This window comes from Pipistrellus kuhlii, unplaced genomic scaffold, assembly GCF_014108245.1.
Source record: "Pipistrellus kuhlii isolate mPipKuh1 unplaced genomic scaffold, mPipKuh1.p scaffold_m20_p_16, whole genome shotgun sequence".
NCBI lineage: Eukaryota > Metazoa > Chordata > Mammalia > Chiroptera > Vespertilionidae > Pipistrellus > Pipistrellus kuhlii.
In genome coordinates, this window is record NW_023425471.1 from 10,108,578 (window position 1) to 10,126,185 (window position 17,608).

The window sequence follows — 17,608 nt, forward strand, 5'->3', positions numbered from 1 at the left end:
GTCCAATTCTATAATACGTCATCTGTATACTGTACTGTGTGTTTACCACCCCAAGTCAAGTCTCCTTCTGTCACTATTTATTCCCCTTTTAACCTCTTCTACCACCCTCATCCCCCTTTCCCTCTGGTAATCACCATACTGTTGTCTGTGTCTATGCGTTTTTCTTTGCTTAATCTCTTCACCTTTTTTACCCAACCTTCCAATACCCCTCCACTCTGACAGCTGTCAGTCAGTTCTCTGAATCTTTTCTATCTTTTTAAAAAAATATATTTTATTGATATTTTACAGAGAGGAAGGGAGAGGGATAAAGAGCTAGAAACATCGATAAGAGAGAAACATCGATCAGCTGCCTCCTGCACACCCCCTACCGGTGATGTGACCGCAACCCAAGTACATGCCCTTGACCGGAAGTACCTTTCAATCTGCAGACCGATGCTCTAGCCATTTTCTATCTTGTTTTTTACTTTATTTTATTCATTAGATTTGATTGGACATTCCCTTCATGGAACGTACCCTGCCCTTTGCCCCTCAATCTCTCAAACATTTTAGAAATATCTCTCTGTCTTCTTTTCACAATCCTTTCTCTATTGACCATTTATTTATATACCGTATTTTTCGGACCATAAGACGCTCCGGACCATAAGACGCACCAGTTTTTAGAGAAGGGAAATGAAGAAAAAAAGATTCTGAAACAAATAGTGTCCTAAAATATTTTATGTGCATTAAAACCCAACATCACAGTCATAAACACATGTAATCAACCCTGTAAAGTAAACAGCAGCATTTAGAACCATTTTAGAGCCGGGCAAGCACACAGAGACCACACAGAGCCGGGCAAGTAAAAAAACTTTTTTTTTAAAGTATATGTGTAGGCTATATTTGGACCATAAGACGCAGGGACTTTTTCCCCCCACTTCTGGGGGGGAAAAAGTGCGTCTTATGGTCCAAAAAATACGGTATATATTTTATTGATTTTTTTACAGAGAGGAAGGAAGAGAGATAGAGAGTTGGAAACATAGATCAGCCGCCTCCTGCCCACCCCCCACTGGGGATGTGCCCGCAATCAAAGTACGTGCCCTTGACCGGAATCGAACCTGGGACCTTTCAGTCCACAGGCCGACGCTCTATCCACTGAGCCAAACCGGTTTCAGCTCTATTGACCCCTTAAATGGTGTTCCTCAAGGTTCCATCCTAGAAAGCTTCTGGGATAAAGTAGATTAATTTAACCAGATATCATGTAGATACAGGCATATATAAGGAGCCTTCTAATAGCTTTAATTACAGCTCTTCTCTGTTCCCCCTGATAGGATGGCTCAGGGTCAGTTATTTTCCAGAATTACTCTGTAGTAGGATGATCCTGAGGCTCTCTTGCTAACCATTTCTTTTCTTTTTTTTAATATATTTTATTGATTTTTTACAGAGAGGAAGGGAGAGGGATAAAGAGCTAGAAACATTGATGAGAGAGAAACATCGATCAGCTGCCTCCTACACACTCCCTACTGGGGATGTGCCCACAGCCAATGTTCATGCCCTTGACTGGAATCGAACATGGGACCCTTCAGTCCGCAAACCGATGCTCTATCTACTGAGCCAAACCGGTTTTGGCTCTTGCTAACCATTTCTATTCCGTTGCTCTAAGTCCAAAAACTCACTCTTTCTCTCTCTCTCTCTCTCTCTCTCTCTCTCTCTCTCTCTCTCTCTTTCTCTCTCTTTTTTTAATTTACAATTTTATTTATTTTTTTCTCTCTTTTGAAAATTTCTTTATTGATTAAGGTATCACATATTTGTCCTCATCCCCCCATTCCAATCCCAAACCCCTCCCCATGCATGTCCCCACCCCCCTGTTGTCCATGACCACTGGTTAGGCTCATACGCATGTACACAAGTCCTTTGGTTGATCTCTCCCCCTTACCCCACCCTCCTCTACCTTCTCTCTGAGGTTTGACAGTCTGATTGATGCTTCCCTGTCTCGGGGTCTGTTTTTATTCATCAGTTTATGTTGATCATTATTTCCCCTAGATGAGTGAGATCATGTGATACAAGAAATACACTTATAAGAATTAAAAACGAGACACGCCATAATGGTTATGCGGAGAGGCAAATGAATCAGTCGGTAGTGAGTTTCTTTCTGGGCCAACAGTTCTTTTGAGTCCCAATTTCTATGTCAAAGAGTTCCTTGTGTGTACATGTCAGCAATGAAACTGTCTTGACTCAATTTTGCTCCCATCAGTTTCACTACCTCAATTTTCCTACCCTGTCCTCCATACTGGTGCCTCCCAGATCTACATGTCTAGCTCAGAACTCTCTCTTGGAGTTCCAAAACCAAACATTTACTAGACATCTCCAAAGGGAAGTCCCCACGGTATGTCCAACAGAACTCTCACAGACTGCTGTCACCGGATGCTCCCATTCCAGTGATGGCACCCACTCACTGGATCCAGAAAACTGAATCTTCCTTGATACTGTCACCCCTCAGACAGCTATCAAATCCTGGAGCATTTACCTCCTAATGTCTCCCCTATCCATCCAGCTCTCTCCTCTCTACTGTCACATCCATAACTTCAAACATTATCATTTAGATTCCTGCAACAGCCTCCTAGCCAAAACAGAATAGGATAGCACAGAAAATATGAGTGTGCCCAGCCGGTGTGGCTCAGTGGTTGAGTATCAACCTATGAACTAGGAGGTAGGTCATGGGTTCAATTCCTGGTCAAGAAATAAACCTGGGTTGCAGGCACTGTCCCAGTAGGGGGCATGCAGGAGGCAGCCGATCAATGTTTCTCATCATTGTAGTTTCTATCTCTCCCTCCCTCTTCCTTCCTGTCTGAAATCAATAAAAATTTTAAATATATATATATATTATTGATTTTTTACAGAGAGGAAGAAAGAGGAATAGAGAGTTAGAAACATCGATGAGAGAGAATCATCCATCAGCTGTCTCCTGCACACCCACTACTGGGGATGTGCCCACAACCAAGGTACATGCCCCTGACCAGAATCGAACCTGGGACCTTTCAGTCTGCAGGCTGACACTCTATCCACTGAGCCAAACCGGTTTTGGCAATAAAATTAAAAAAAGAAAAGAAAATATGAATACAAGATAATAAAGTAAAGGAAAACGGGTTTTTTTTTGTTTTGTTTTTTTTTTAGTTGTGAGTGAATATATGTATGTGCTATGCAACATATGTATATCACTGTGGCTTCTCAGAGTTCATCCTCCACAGGCCTGGGCAGCTGTCTGAGCTCCGTCTGAGGCCCCATGTGGCTGCTGCACACTTAAAATTGGCTAGCCTAAATTGAGATGTGTTGCAGATTTCAGACTTAGTATGGAGAAAAGAATATAAAATACCTTTCTATTAAATAACAAACACTAATCCTCTTATATCGATGACATGTTGAAATACTAATATTTTGGATACATCCGGTTAAAGAAGTCAAACGCACACAAAGCTCTCAAGGGATTTCAGCATCCTGGCACGCTTCCACAGCCCGAACTACTGCCTTCTGTCCAATGGAAATGATGTTCAAGGGCAGGGGCTGTGGGTTACTTCTTTCGCTTCCCTCCACAGCACCTGACGCATTGCTGTACATGGAAGCTGATAGCCAATGGGCTCCCAGGGGATCCTGCTGGTGGGGGACTGAGTTTTCTCTCAGTTACCGTCCAAAGCTCTGCATCACTGAGTACATCCATTCCCCACCCCCTGCCTGAATGAGGACACACGCACCGTTCATTTCCACATGCTCAGGCACCAAAATAAAACCAAGAACCTATACCTATCTTCTTACATTTGACTTAGACTCATGTGTTCCATAAGGAGTTCAGCACTCAGCAAAGGGTGGGTTGGAGGGGTAGTGAAAGAACACATTTAAAATGGAAGCAACGAATTCATTGATTCCATGCTCGGTATGCCCGGCTATGATCAATCTGCAAGAAAGGAATGTTGCATTGGAACTGAGAGCAGCAGGCAAAGGTCCAATAATAACCTCGGGCAGCCTTCCAGTAGACCACAGCAAATGCCCAAGGAAGCCCATGTCTGTTTACTTTCGCTAACACAGCCCATGAAGTGTCTTGCTTTGAAAATGCATGCTGCTCTCAGTGGCCACATAGATGGTGATACCCAGGAAAGGAAGCCCCGGATGTCTCTGGGAATCCAGCGTCTTTTGGAGCGCCAGCCGGTGAGCATCCTACCTCTCAGCTGACATAATGCACCTTCCGCAAGACAGCAGTCTCTTGGCTTTGCTCCCTTTGGAAGGAAAACCTGAAATGAACTCCTGCTAAAGTGGCAGATTGAACCAGCCCCGTTTTATTTCCAAGGCCTGCTCGGTTGATGCGTGGCACATCCATCTTCACGGATGTGCCCACTGCAGGCTAGAATTACAGCTTCCTTCTGATAGCAGAATGTACTCCGAGAAGAACTTGACCAAGATTGTTAACTAAATCCTTCAGCAGACAGCATTCAGGGTGGCTGGGCCTTGTTACAGAGGGTTAGTGGAACACCTGCTGGGCGCACAGGATTTCTCTAGGCAACATCTGAGGGTTAGAGAGATAAGAGGACACAGTCCTTGCCCGCGGGGAGTCCTCATCCCTCAGGAGTTGGGTCTACAAGGAAGGCTGTTACATCATATCGCCCCAGGCAACTCAGTGTCTCTTCTCGACAGTCAAGCTTAAGAGTCACCTTGCATCATGTTCAAGCAAGAAAATAACACATAACAGGAATCAAATCAAAGATCAAGAATAAACACGGTAGTAACGGAAAAAAGAAACATCTCAAATCCATGCAGCATAGTAGAGTAGCCAGTGCAATAAGATTACATTCCTAAAATACACTGAGTGGCCGGATTATTATGATCTCTGAACATGAATTCGTGCCCAGTGCATGAATTCGTGCATGGGTGGGGTCCAGGCAGCCTGGCCAGGGCGAGGGGACATGGGCAGTTGGCTGGCCTGCCTGCTGTTCGAACTCCTGGTTGAGGGGACAATTTGCATATTAGCCTTTTATTATATAGGATATATACTGAGTGGCCAGATTATTATGTGTTCAGAGATCAGTGTATAAGCTCTATCTTAAAACCTAGGTCATGTTCTGTTCTTTCTTAATTTCTTGTTAATATTTTTTAAAATATATTTTTATTGATTTTGTACAGAGAGGAAAGGAGAGAGACAGTTAGAAACATCGATGAGAGAGAGTCATCGATCAGCTGCCTCTTGCACACCCCCTACTGGGGATGTGCCTGCAACCAAGGAACATGCCCTTGACCGGAATCGAACCTGGGACTTTCAGTCCCCAAGCCAACGCTCTATCCATTGAGCCAAACCGGTTTCGGCATTCTTGTTAATATTTTTAAAATATTATTTTTTCTTGATTCTTTTTGTTGACACTATTACAGATGTCCCCATCCCCCCTTTGCCTGCCTCTACCCTGCCCCCTTCCTTCCTTCTGGCCATCGCCACACTGTTGTCTGTGCCTAATTTCTTTATCAGTGTTATTTAATTCTCCTTACTCCTCTCCTTTCTCATACTTTCTTCCAACGAAAAATAAGGCAGGGTGGAAAGACTACAGGTATACCTTTCAGAAAACAATTTCCCCTTGAACACGATTCCACCGTATCCTCGATGTCCCTATCAATTTGCTCCTTACAAGGATCTAAAATAGAGATTGCTTTAAATTCCTCTCTATTTAGGTATGTCAACTTCCCGCTTCATTTCCTTAAAGAACTACGCCAGGCTGTGTATTCAAGACCAGAGATACCATGATGACAAGATGGGGTTCTAGTCGACATCCCTGTGGCAAACTTGCTCTCAGGGAGTTCACTACTCTCCTTTCTGTCCCCACTGCACCCGGTAACACAACTCTTAGCACGCTGTCCCCTTATCAACCTGTATGGAAACTATCTGTCTATGTTTCAGTCTCTTCTCGACTCTCTAGATCACAGAGTACTTGAGGGCTCAGGCGTCTTCAAACTACGGCCCGCGGGCCACATGCGGCCCGCAGAGGAGTCTGATCCGGCCCGCCAGGTTTTTTGGGCAGTGAGTGCAGCCGAAGTGTTACAGTAGGAATTAGTAGTTCATATAGTCCGGCCCTCCAGCTCTCTGAGGGACCGTGATCTGGCCCCCACTTTAAAAAGTTTGAGGACCCCGGCTCAGAGCTTAGCACGTACTGGGTACTCAATCAACGAGGGCTGAGTTCAATTGGATCACAAAAGATAACCTTCACCATAAATCATATAGAGACAAACACATGTAGACACGAACACTGCACACACCTTCTCTGGTGCTATGCTAAATAGAGAGCCCAATTCATGACCCAAAAAAAGGCATTTTACACAATTGCTGAGATTTCAATAAAATCTGCATTTACAGACAATAACGTTTGGTGACAGAAGTTCACATTCTAGAACTTGTAGTAAAGCAGTATGGCCTTTATATACTCAGAAATTTCCTTTTTCATGATTGCCAGGTAAAATTAGAGTTTGGGGAGCTTGTGTGTGCATCAGCTAATACAATGACAACCACTCCACCCTAGCCAGTATGGCTCAGTGAATAGAGAATCGGCCGGAGGATTGAAAGGTCCCGGGTTTGATTCTGGTCAAAGACACGTGCCTCGGTTGCAGGCTCCATGCAGGAGGCAACCAATCAATGTGCCTCTCTCACATCAATGTTTCTCTGTGTGTGTGTCTCCCCCTCCCTTCCACTCTCTCTAAAAATCAATGGAAAATATCTTCGGGTGAAGATTAACTGAAAAAACGTGCTCCTGGCTGCTGGGAAAACCCCAGAATGTATATAATTTTGAAATGAGAAGATATCAGCAAAGCTAAATATCAACAGAAACTATTGTACTAACACCTTCCAAAGAGATGCGAATTCAGCATTTTCACTTGCCGTTCATTCTCTTCACGAACAAACTTTGTTATTAAGTAGCGCACACGTGCCTGTATCGTTAAAGTAAGATTCTTAGCAGAGGAAAGCTGGGCTCTGAAGTATAATTCAAAATTTAGATATACCCCTACAGTGATCAAAGTTTTCTGATCAGAGAAAAGGCGCTTCGAAGAATTGAGTGCAGTGGTTTACAAATCAGTTGTGGTCCCTATTTAAACAGAGCCCGTTTTCAGCAGATCATGATAATGATGGACATAGAACATTTTTATCAAAAGTAAAACAAAGCAGCCCTAGCAGGTTTGGCTCAGTGGATAGAGCCTCAGCCTGCAGACCAAAGGGTCCCTGGTTCAAATCCAGTCAAGGGCGCATACCTCAGTTGCAGGCTCCTCCCCAGCCAGGGCCCTGGTCAGGGGTCGTGCAAGAGGCAACCAATCGATGTGTTTCTCTCACATCAATATTTCTCTCTGTCTTCCCCTCTCTCTCCCATTCTCTCTAAAAATCAATGGAAAAACATACTCAGGTGAGGATTTTAAAAAATAGAACAAAGCAGTCACTTTAACAGTGGAACTGTTGTATGTCCTTCATACTACACAACACACACACACACACACACACACACACACACACACACACACTTTAAGCCAGAACTGCCAAAAAGATGGGAAGGGCGTGTTTCTCACCTAAGAGTGTATTGCAGGGAAAAAAATCTTCCACTTTGTAGAGCTCTGGGTTCAAATCCTAGATCTACCCCTTGGAAGCAATGTGACTTTGGGGAAGTCACTTACCCTCTCTGAACCTCAGTTTCCTCATTTCTAAAGCAGCGGGGAGACGGAAGTATAACATTGCCAGCTTTGCATGGTTCTTGGGAGTTACCTCCAGGCTGAGCTGTCACGAGTGAAAGTGAAAAGTACTTGAACTTGCTTCCTTCCCTTGGTTTCCTCTGCCCACCCTCTCAGGCAGAAGCAAGCAAGGGGAAGGATAGCTAAGAGGCAAACAGAGAAGGAAAAGAAGTTGCCACAAGAGACAGAACCGATGCACACACTGGAACTGGCTGCTGCCTTTCTCTCCCCTACCCTTTACCTACCTGACAGCGAGTCTGATGTCAATTGGAACACTGGCTTTAACTTTTAAAAATAATTTGGGTGATATGTTTTTAGTGGTTGGTTTTTTCTATGCCAAAACATGAGATATTTAGTAGCTCAAAGGAATCCCTCATTGGGATGGTTTGTAGCTTTGGAGAATATAGATAAAACGTTTATGTATGACATTCAGTAAGTGGGCTTAAAGTGCCGAGGAGCAGTTAATATCAAATTGTCTTAACAAAATATTAGAACAACAACAACACAGAAGCACAGTGAGCAAAAGCCCACCAGGCTCCAATATAACTTGCTTTGTTTTCATGTATTAGGAAGTTGTCCGAAGCCTGCCTTTGAACCCTTATGAAGAAATAACAGTTTTATTATAGGCTGGCTTTGGAATGTGTAAGCCCTCATTGGGGCAGTTCACAGAAAATACATCACAAAATCCTTTTTAAATTTTTTTAAAAAACCCTCTTCCCAGGGTCAAACCTCCCAGACAAGCAAAACATTGCACCCATGAACTTGAGGGAAATGCTAGCGAGAAAATATAGCTCTAAACAGTGTATGGCTTGGATCTGAGGGTGCAGAGAGAGGTCTCCCCAAGTTCCACGAGACTTCAGGCCACCAAAAACCCCGCTCCCCATCTGCTGTTTTGGATTCAGTGAATGGGAAGGAAGGAGGCTGCAAGCGCCCCATTTGCACTTATGAAAGCACGCAGCCCCTTGCTAAGTAAACGTAGGTTCCCAGGTTCCCATACCTGACAGCAGACCCGGAAATGCTTGCCATTCATTTCAGACGCACATTATTTCTAAATCCATCACGAGGGACTCTTCTGCTTAGTTATTTTGACACGTTCAAGCGAATGGGGAAGTTTGCTTCCATGTCGTTCTCATTTTCCCCAAACTGGCCTTAGGCACCAACATTAGTTGAAGACCGAATCATTCCTTCCCTAGCATCGACAACTTAACGGACTCGTCCCAAGCTTTGCGGAAAGAATACCATTTTGTCAATTGCACGGTGGCTTTTTTTTTTTTTTTAATCTTAAGACGAGCGCACACTTAAAAGGAAAAAAAAAGGCCATTCCCTCTTCCCAAGCACAAAAACACAGCAAAGCGCAAGCAGCCTGTTCGCCTACCCCGCCGGTACAATAATGCTTTGTAAGCGGAGAGCAGCGCCGGGCAGAGAAGCTAAATATAAACAGCTGAGAAGGATTAGGCGGCTGCTCCGTTCTCATTTACATGAAAATCCTCAGCATCTTTTTTTTCCTCGCTGGCAGCGGGCGCAGAAGGAATTCTTTTGTGCCCTAGCCACGCATACATTTGCATCCTTTTGTCTTTACTTACCAGTCGAGGCTGTGGGCATGTGTGCTCTATTTCCTCCATGGTTTCTGAGGGAGGCTCATTGGAAAGGGATTTTGGGATACCTGTTTCTGACTCAGCATCAGTGGTAAGTACTGGCATGGCCAGCGAATGCTCCCTCCAAGCTCTTACACCCCGTCAGTCTCCTCCCAGGCAGAGAATGTTGTCTTTCTCAGGTATTTTGCTCTTCCTTACCCATCCCCCTTCTTCATCACTTCTTTCTGTCTATCCCGGGGGAAGTGAGGAGGTGACCCCCCACCCCCTCCCCTTTCGTTCTGGGAGAAGCCGAGAGGCAAGGCCTCAGTTTATCACTAGAACGAGCAGATGGCACCGGGGCTGCGGTGCGGGATACAGTACCTCATTTGCATGGAGCGCGCTGATTGGCTACTGTCATCATAGTACCACTCCGCTAGGGAGCGGCCGCGCCCATTGGCGGCCGGACGCGCTCGGGCCGAACTTGCCGCTTTTGTTTCTTTTCTTTAATTCAGTTGCAAAGGTCTCCGTCCACTGCCCACTCGGGGCGAGGGAGCGGGCTGCAGTGCCCAGATAAGATAAGAAACGCTTCCGGAGGCGGGGACAGGACGCCCCGAGAAAGAACTCTGTAGACCTTTGCTAAAAAAAGGAGCGAGCACGTCCCTGGCGCTTTTGATGTCCAGCCAGAAATTTGCTAAACAGGAGTCACTTGGAAGACGAAGCCACTTTGGAGCCCAAACCCACTGTGCCCGCAGTTGTCCGCTAACCCCAGAGGGCTTCTCAGGGCATTTCTTGTGAGGACCTTGAGTGTTCACCCCTTGACTGCAACAAGACCAGGACAGATCCCCTGAGGCCTGGCTTCGCCCCTAGGAGCCTAGTGGGGGGGTGGGGGGGATGACTTTGAAGGAGGTAAATTGTTTCCTTTGATAACTTGCCTCTTACCCCTGACTGCTCTCTCCAATTGCTTCCTCCCTCAGCCATACTTCCCCTGGTCCCCTAGTCTGTTTCCTCTGGAAAGTTGCTGTTGTTTGCCCTTCCATACATTGTTCCACATGCTGGTTTTCTCTGTCCACCTCCTAAGCACTCAGCTCTCAGCAAATGCTCATGCCAATTACACACACATCCCACATGGGGTGTTAAAGAGGAAGTGACAATGGCTGAATCAGTCAGGAATACTCCCGTATTTTAAGAGAGAGGTATACGCTAAAGAACTTAGGAAGGTATTCATTCTAGTGAAATATCGAACTTTTAATAATATCAATAAAAGTCATGGTGATTGCTAGCACTTATTAAGCACAGGCACAGTGCTAAGTACTTGACCTAGATCTTGTTTAATCTTCCTGAGAACCCAAAGAGGTTGATCCTATTTGCCCCCATTTTCCAGGTGAAGAAATGGCAGTTTAGAGCAATTGCTCAGGGTCCCAAACTCATAAGCAATAGAACTGGAATTGAAAGGATGGGGTATGGGCCGAAACTGGTTTGACTCAGTGGATAGAGTGTTGGTCTGCGGACTGAAAGGTCCCAGGTTCGATTCCGGTCAGGGGCATGTACCTTGGTTGCGGACATATCCCCAGTAGGAGGTGTGCAAGAGGCAACTGATCGATGATTTTCTCTCATTGGTGTTTCTAACTCTCTATCCCTCTCTCTTCTTCTCTGTAAAAAATCAATAAAATATATTTTAAAAAAGAAAGAAAGAAAGGAAGGCAGGAAGGAAGGAAGGCAGGCAGGCAGGCAGGAAGGAAGGAAGGAAGGAAGGAAGGATGGGGTGTGGTCCAGGGATGCAGCAGGTGTACAAAAAGCACCTAGATAGGAGTCCTCTTAAGATAAGTCCCTGGGCTTCTAGATCTTTCATTTTAATCTATAGCGGTGGTTTTCATCCAAGTGTGGTCCAGGACGGGCAGCACCAACATCAGCATCACTTGGAAACTTGTTAAAAATGCAAATGATTGCACCCCCCCCCCAAGATTTGACTCAGTAGGTCTGAGGATGGGCCAGGATTCACAGTCTCACAGTTCCCAGGTGACACTAACGCTGCAGGTCCTGGGACCGTACTTGGAGGACCAGGAGTCCAAAGGATGGGATAAAAATACCTGCTCTGCCCATCAGCAGATGAGTGGATTCAAAACATTGGCACATCTGCACAATGGAATACTACGCTGCAGTAAAAAGGAAGAAACTTCTACCATTTGCAACAGCATGAATGGAGCTGGAGAGCATGATGCTAAGTGAAATAAGTCAGTCAGAGAAAGATAAGTATCACATGATCTAACTGATTTGTGGATTATAATGAACAACGTAAACTGATGAACAAAAACAGATGGAGAGACAGAGAAGCATCGATCAGATGCTCAAACCTTAGAGGGAAGGCAGGGAAGGGTAGGGTTAACCTGTTAACCGAGCGGGACCTATAAATACGTCAAATGTAAACAATATTGGGAACGGGTAGGACGCATGAATACATCCTTGAAATATATGTTGCGCCCTGAGAGGGACGGTATATATTTTTTGTAATCTTTAGAATTGTTTGTAAAATGTATCATTTCTTAATGCGATGTTTCCATTTTTTTTTGTTGGTATTCTTTTCTATTTGTTTGTAATTTTGTATTTTCCTTTGTGCTTTATAGATAAATAAACGAAAAAAAATATTTCATTTATTTTAATTAAGTACAAATAAATAAAAAATAATAATATGAAATTACATCCACTGGGCGTGACGTACTGACACGTCCTAGTGAAAGAGTATGCGCCCGTTATACGTTGCATAATTAAAAAGGGAACTCCCCGGTTAACAGGTTTTAAGGGGGAGAGATCAACCAAAGGACTTGTATGCATGCATATAAGCATAACCAATGGATACAGACACCAGGGGATAGGGTAAGGTGACCAGATTTTAACATTGGTAAAGCAGGACAACACTGACGGGGGGGGGGGGGTGGTGGTGGTGGTTCTTAATTAATATAAATAATACAAGTACTGTCTGCTAAATTCAAGAAAATTTATGTATTTATGAAATAAATAAATAAATTACTTACCTAAATTACCTGAATAGCTGATTTGTATTGACATCACTTGTTTAACTAGCTTACTAGCACGCAGTATGATGTATATCGTCTGAGAGACAGTTACAAAATGTTTTCATGGTTGCCAATCCCAAAAAATGCCATTGTTCATTAAGTCCAAACAATGGTGGTTGAATTCTAACAACTGATCAATAGTGCAAACTTTGATAAGCAGTTCTCGATAATCAGTTCTCAACAATTGTTTGTTATTATTAAAGTTTAACATTAGAAAATTAACAAAAATAATATAAAGCTCATATCTGGCAAATAGCCACATGGCCGCCAAAAACCGTATATTCCCTTCCCGTTCTCCCGCCGTTCCCTAGCTTGCCGTGCATTCTTTCCAAAAATCGAGACTTTTTTAAAATGCCGAGGGACGTGGGACAAATTGTGAAAAATCTGGACTGTCCCGCCAAAAGCAGGATGTCTGGTCACCTTAGGATACGGGGACAATGGGAGGATAAGGAAGCATTTGTAATACCTTAATCAATAAAGGGAAAAAATACCTGCTCTGCCTCCCTCACAGAATTTGGGAGATCAAATAAGATATCATGTGAAAGCATCCTGTAAATTAGAATGCGCTATACTAATGTAAGGAATCATTACTTGTTAGTACTCTTCAAATAAGCAGAGAGTTACCTTAAAAGGAGAAAATGTCTGCAGCAGAGATTGACAGTTATAGAACCTACCACTTTAAATCAGAATGACATCACTTGATATCTCAGTTATTACCAACTAGAGGCCCTGTGCATGAATTCGTGCATGGGTGGGATCTGGCTGGCCCAGCCCCAATTGGGGCAAATTGGGACAGATCAGGGCTGGGCCTGTCAGGAGGAGGAGATGGCAGGAAGTTGGCCAGCCAACCTGCCCCAATCAGGGCCAGGTTGGCTGGGGGGAAGGGAAGGGTCGAGGGTGATTGGCCGGCAGGCCCTGTCCCCAATTGGGGTTGGGGGGCCGATTGGGGGCAGGCTCAGCCATAGGGAGGGGCTGTGGGTGGTTGGCCGGCTGGCCTTGCCCCCTATTAGGGTGGGGGGCAATCAGAGGTGGGGCTGGTAAGGGGGAGGGGCTTCCAAGAGGTTGGCCGGCTGGCCCCGCCCCCTATTGGGGGGGGGGCAATCAGAGGCAGGGGCCAGCCAGGTTGGTCTCACCCCCTGATCAGCCGGTTTGCTGGCCACAGTGGGAATTATAGCAACCAGTCGTTATGGCGTTACAGTCTCTGGCTTTTTATATATAGAGATGCTTGAGAGAACTCCAATGACACAAGAATTCCAATGACACTTGGGTCATCTGAAAAGAGGTCTTTCCGCCCACTTCCTCCCTCCTCATCCTCCCCGTTTTCATCAAACCAAGACTGTCTCTACCTAGGATGAGTATCTTCATTGTGTCACCCAAGTCAGACCCTTACCTGTCAGTGCCACTATGGTAAATACAAGTCTCACTTGACACATATTCAGCCTAAGACCTTGAACCTCAAAATTTAGACTTCTGTCTTCGGTCTTCTGTCTTGAGGATCAACTCTGTAACTACTACCAATTCCATTCCTATTCCATCCAGCCTTGTCTTAGCTTCCTCTCATCCCTCACCCCACAGACCAGAGGTTGAATCTCTGGCTGGCCCCGCCCCCTATTGGGGGGAAATCAGGGGCGGGGCCAGCCAGGGGGAGGGGCTTCAGGAGGTTGGCCAGCTGGCCCCACCCCCTGTTGGGGGGGGGAATCAGGGGCGGGGCCAGCCAGGGGGAGGGGCTTCAGGAGGTTGGCCAGCTGGCCCCACCCCCTAGGACTGTATGGCTCACAGTCATAATGTGTAGAAACAGACACCTTCAGGCACTTCTCAGAGGGTTCCTTACCACATCCACTTACTCCAGGGACAGAGATGTGACTACTATTGCTACCCTAAACTTTGTTGTGTGTGTGTGTGTGTGCCCTTGACCAGAATTGAACCTGGGACCCTTCAGTCCGCAGGCCAATGCTCTATCCACTGACCCAAACGAACTAGGGCTAAATATCTTAATAATACCTAAATGGGTTATTTTAACTTGAGGACTTCATAGTGCTATCAAGATAATTAGTTGAGAATGGTCAGTTAATTTCACAGAATGGAACTAAGTATTCGATAACCTAGGGGTTATGTGGGGGGAAGGGATTGTTCAAATCCTGATGATGGTAACAGTTACACAAATCTATACAGGTATTAACATTGCTAAAAACTCCATAGATTTGTCTATACATACTAACAGACTTTAATATGTTTTTATTGATTTCAGAGAGGGAGGGAGGGAGGGAGAGATAGGAACATCAATAATGAGGGAGAATCATTGATTTGATGCCTCACGCACGTCCTCCACTGGGGACTGAGCCCACAAGCCCAGCATGTGTCCTTGACCAGACTCAAACCTGGGTTGCAGGCTGGATCCCTAGTAGGGGGCATGCAGAAGGCACCCGACGAATGATTCTCTCTCATCATTGATCTTTCTGTCTCTCCTTCTCCCTTTCTTTCTGAAATCAATAAAAATACGTTTTTAAAAAAGTCGAAAATACAATATCATTTCCAAAGATCGGCAGGGAAGAGCTAAGAGAATCTCTTCGGCCCTAGCTGGTTTGGCTCAGTGCATAGAGTAGGGGTGTCGAACTCAATCAGAGAAGGGGCCAAAATCTAAAATCCAGCCTAAATCTCGGGCCGAATGGTTTACTGAACAGTCATAAACTGTCATTGTGATGGAAACGCAGCGGAGTGCAGTGATGACAGTGCGGTGCGGGCCACATTGCAAGGCCTGGTGGGACGGATTTGGCCCGCGGGCCTTGTGTTTGACACATGTGGCATAGAGCGTCAGCCTGCAGACTCAAGGGTTCCGGGTTTGATTCCAGTCGAGGGCACATGTCTGGGTTGTGGGCTCCATCCCCAGTGTGGGGCATGCAGGAAGCAGCCAGTCAATGATTCTCTCTGAGCATTGATGTTTCTATCTCCCTCTCCCTCTCTCTTCCTCTCTGAAATCAATAAAAATGTATTTTTTAAAAAAATCTCTTTGGAGCAGAGGCTGTCTGAGCCCTAACCCCATGGTCAGCAAACTACGGCTCTTCCACAAAATTCCACGGCCTGAGTGAGTCTATTTTGAAGAAGTGGCGTTAGAAGAAGTTTAAGTTTAAAAAATGTGGCTCTCAAAAGAAATTTCAATTATTGTACTGTTGATATTTGGCTCTATTGACTAATGAGTTTGCTGACCACTGGCCTAACCCATCCCCTTGGGCCTTATCATTGTGGTGAACTGACCCACTGCCAACTGTCATCACTGCATCTCTCTGCCTGAGGTCTTTCTCTCGCCATGGGAATCACCTGTCCCCTTCACCCACACCTCCATTGAGGCAGGACCTACCCTCTCCCCCCCCCCACTCCCCCACTCCCCCCCTCCCACCCACAAGAGCTCTAAACCAATGGCTTACAGGAGTGAATGTACAAAAAGCTAGTTCCTCTAAACGATTCCAGAGTCCCCCAGTGGCATTAATCTTCACTCACCATGATGGTAGCCGGCTTGATGAGCTCACTCATCCACCCTCCTGAGGGTGTTTCCTGGGCTCACTTCCTAAATCAACTACTTGAACTTGACTCCTTGTCTCATCATCTGCTGCTAGGGGATCTCCAAATAGGGCCCTATTTCAGCATCTCATCACAAAGTTTGAATATGATCTGTTTCTTATGGTGAAATACCTTCATATCATTACATGTGGGTGAAAATGAGTCAAAACCTGGTATATAAAAGTCTATTTTAAGTAGGCATTACACGGAAAGCTTTTCTTCTTTAAAAATACCCTTCCCTTATATTTTTCAATTTTTAATCTAGTCATGCTGCTAGAAATTGTATAACCATTGGATAAACATATTAGACCAGGTATACTGAACATTTTAAGTGATTTAGCTACAGTTTGTATGCCCCTACACACATTACACAGCTCTTAATCTTATCAAAGCCACAATTAAAACCTCCTTTCTCCCAACTCCTCCCCCCTTACCGTTACTCTAGGCATCGCTCTTTCCTTCATGTCTCCTTTCTCTTCTTTACTCATTTTTCCTCTGCCCCAAGTTCACCATAGAAGGACTTGATCAAAAAGAAAGAGGCTGGGGAAAAGAAAGGGGAAGTTGACCAAAGAATTCCGGAAACCATTATTACCTGCTATGGAATTTTGTTACTTTCAAGGTTCTAATTGGAGCCACTCCCCCAGTTTTCCATATGTGGCTGTAGTTTGGGCCTAAAACCTGACATAAGCAAAAAAAAAAAATAATAAAATAAAAACCCACAAAAATTCCACTATATTAAGTAATGAACCCCCTGTATAAGTCATTTTCACCCGCACCTGAAAAATTATGGTAATAATTTTTTTTTATGATAAAGCATTTCACTCCTCACTTGGTGCTTTCATACATTGAATTACATCATAATAGCACTCTGAAATTGACAACTATTAATCATGAAAAATTTCAAATGAGTAAATAGATTTAGAGAGGTTAAGTGACATGAGCAGGGTCATATAGTAAGTGGCAGAAGTATCATTTGAATCCAGGTTCCTTGAATCAATGTTTATTTTCCACCACACACCTCACTCTTTTTACAAAATATATATATATTTTTTATTGATTTCACAGAGCGGAAGGGAGAAGGATAGAGAATTAGAAACATCAATGAGAGATAAACATCTATCAGCTGCCTCCTGCACACCCCCTAGTGGGGATGTGCCCACAACCAAGGCACATGCCCTTGATCAGAATTGAACCTGGGACCCTTCAGTCCGCAGGCCAACGCTCTATTCACTGAACCAAACCAGTTAGGGCTCACTCTTTTTTTTAAATTGACTTCTTTATAGAGAGATAAAGGGGGGAGAGAGAGAGAGAGAGAGAGAGAGAGAGAGAGAGAGAGAGAGAGAGAGAGGAGAGGACAAGAAAAGAGAAGAGAGGAGAGGAGAGGAAAGGAGAGGAGAGGAGAGGAGAGGAGAGGAGAGGAGAGGAGAGGAGAGGAGAGGAGAGGAGAGGAGAGGAGAGGAGAATTGGGGATTGAACCCACAACCTAGGCAAGTGCCCTGATTGGGAATTGAACCTACAATCCTTCGGTGCACAGGGTGGTGTTCCAACCACCTGACCACACCAGCCAGGGCCTGCCTCACTCTTTGATATGGTTGAGTTTGCTCTGTTAACAAGGTTGCTAACGCATGCACATCTCATCATTGAAAATAACCCCTTCACTCCTCTTCTACTGAATTCATGGAACATGAAGTA

At 44.8% G+C, this 17,608-nt stretch overlaps 1 protein-coding gene across 3 annotated transcripts in view; it reads right to left on the reverse strand.

The window, feature by feature from the left end:
- Positions 1-9,655, reverse strand: part of PCYT1B (phosphate cytidylyltransferase 1B, choline) — a 90,908-nt gene extending 81,253 nt beyond the window's left edge. For 2 of the 3 annotated variants that reach the window (XM_036439669.2, XM_036439666.2), the window contains exon 1: positions 9,300-9,653. In XM_036439669.2, the coding sequence (XP_036295562.1) occupies positions 9,300-9,318 (19 nt within the window). In that variant the 5' untranslated portion in view covers positions 9,319-9,653. Of the gene's footprint in view, positions 1-9,299 lie in introns of all 3 variants that reach the window. The other variant, XM_036439668.2, reaches the window with a different exon arrangement.
- Between the last annotated feature and the right edge of the window lie 7,953 nt (positions 9,656-17,608).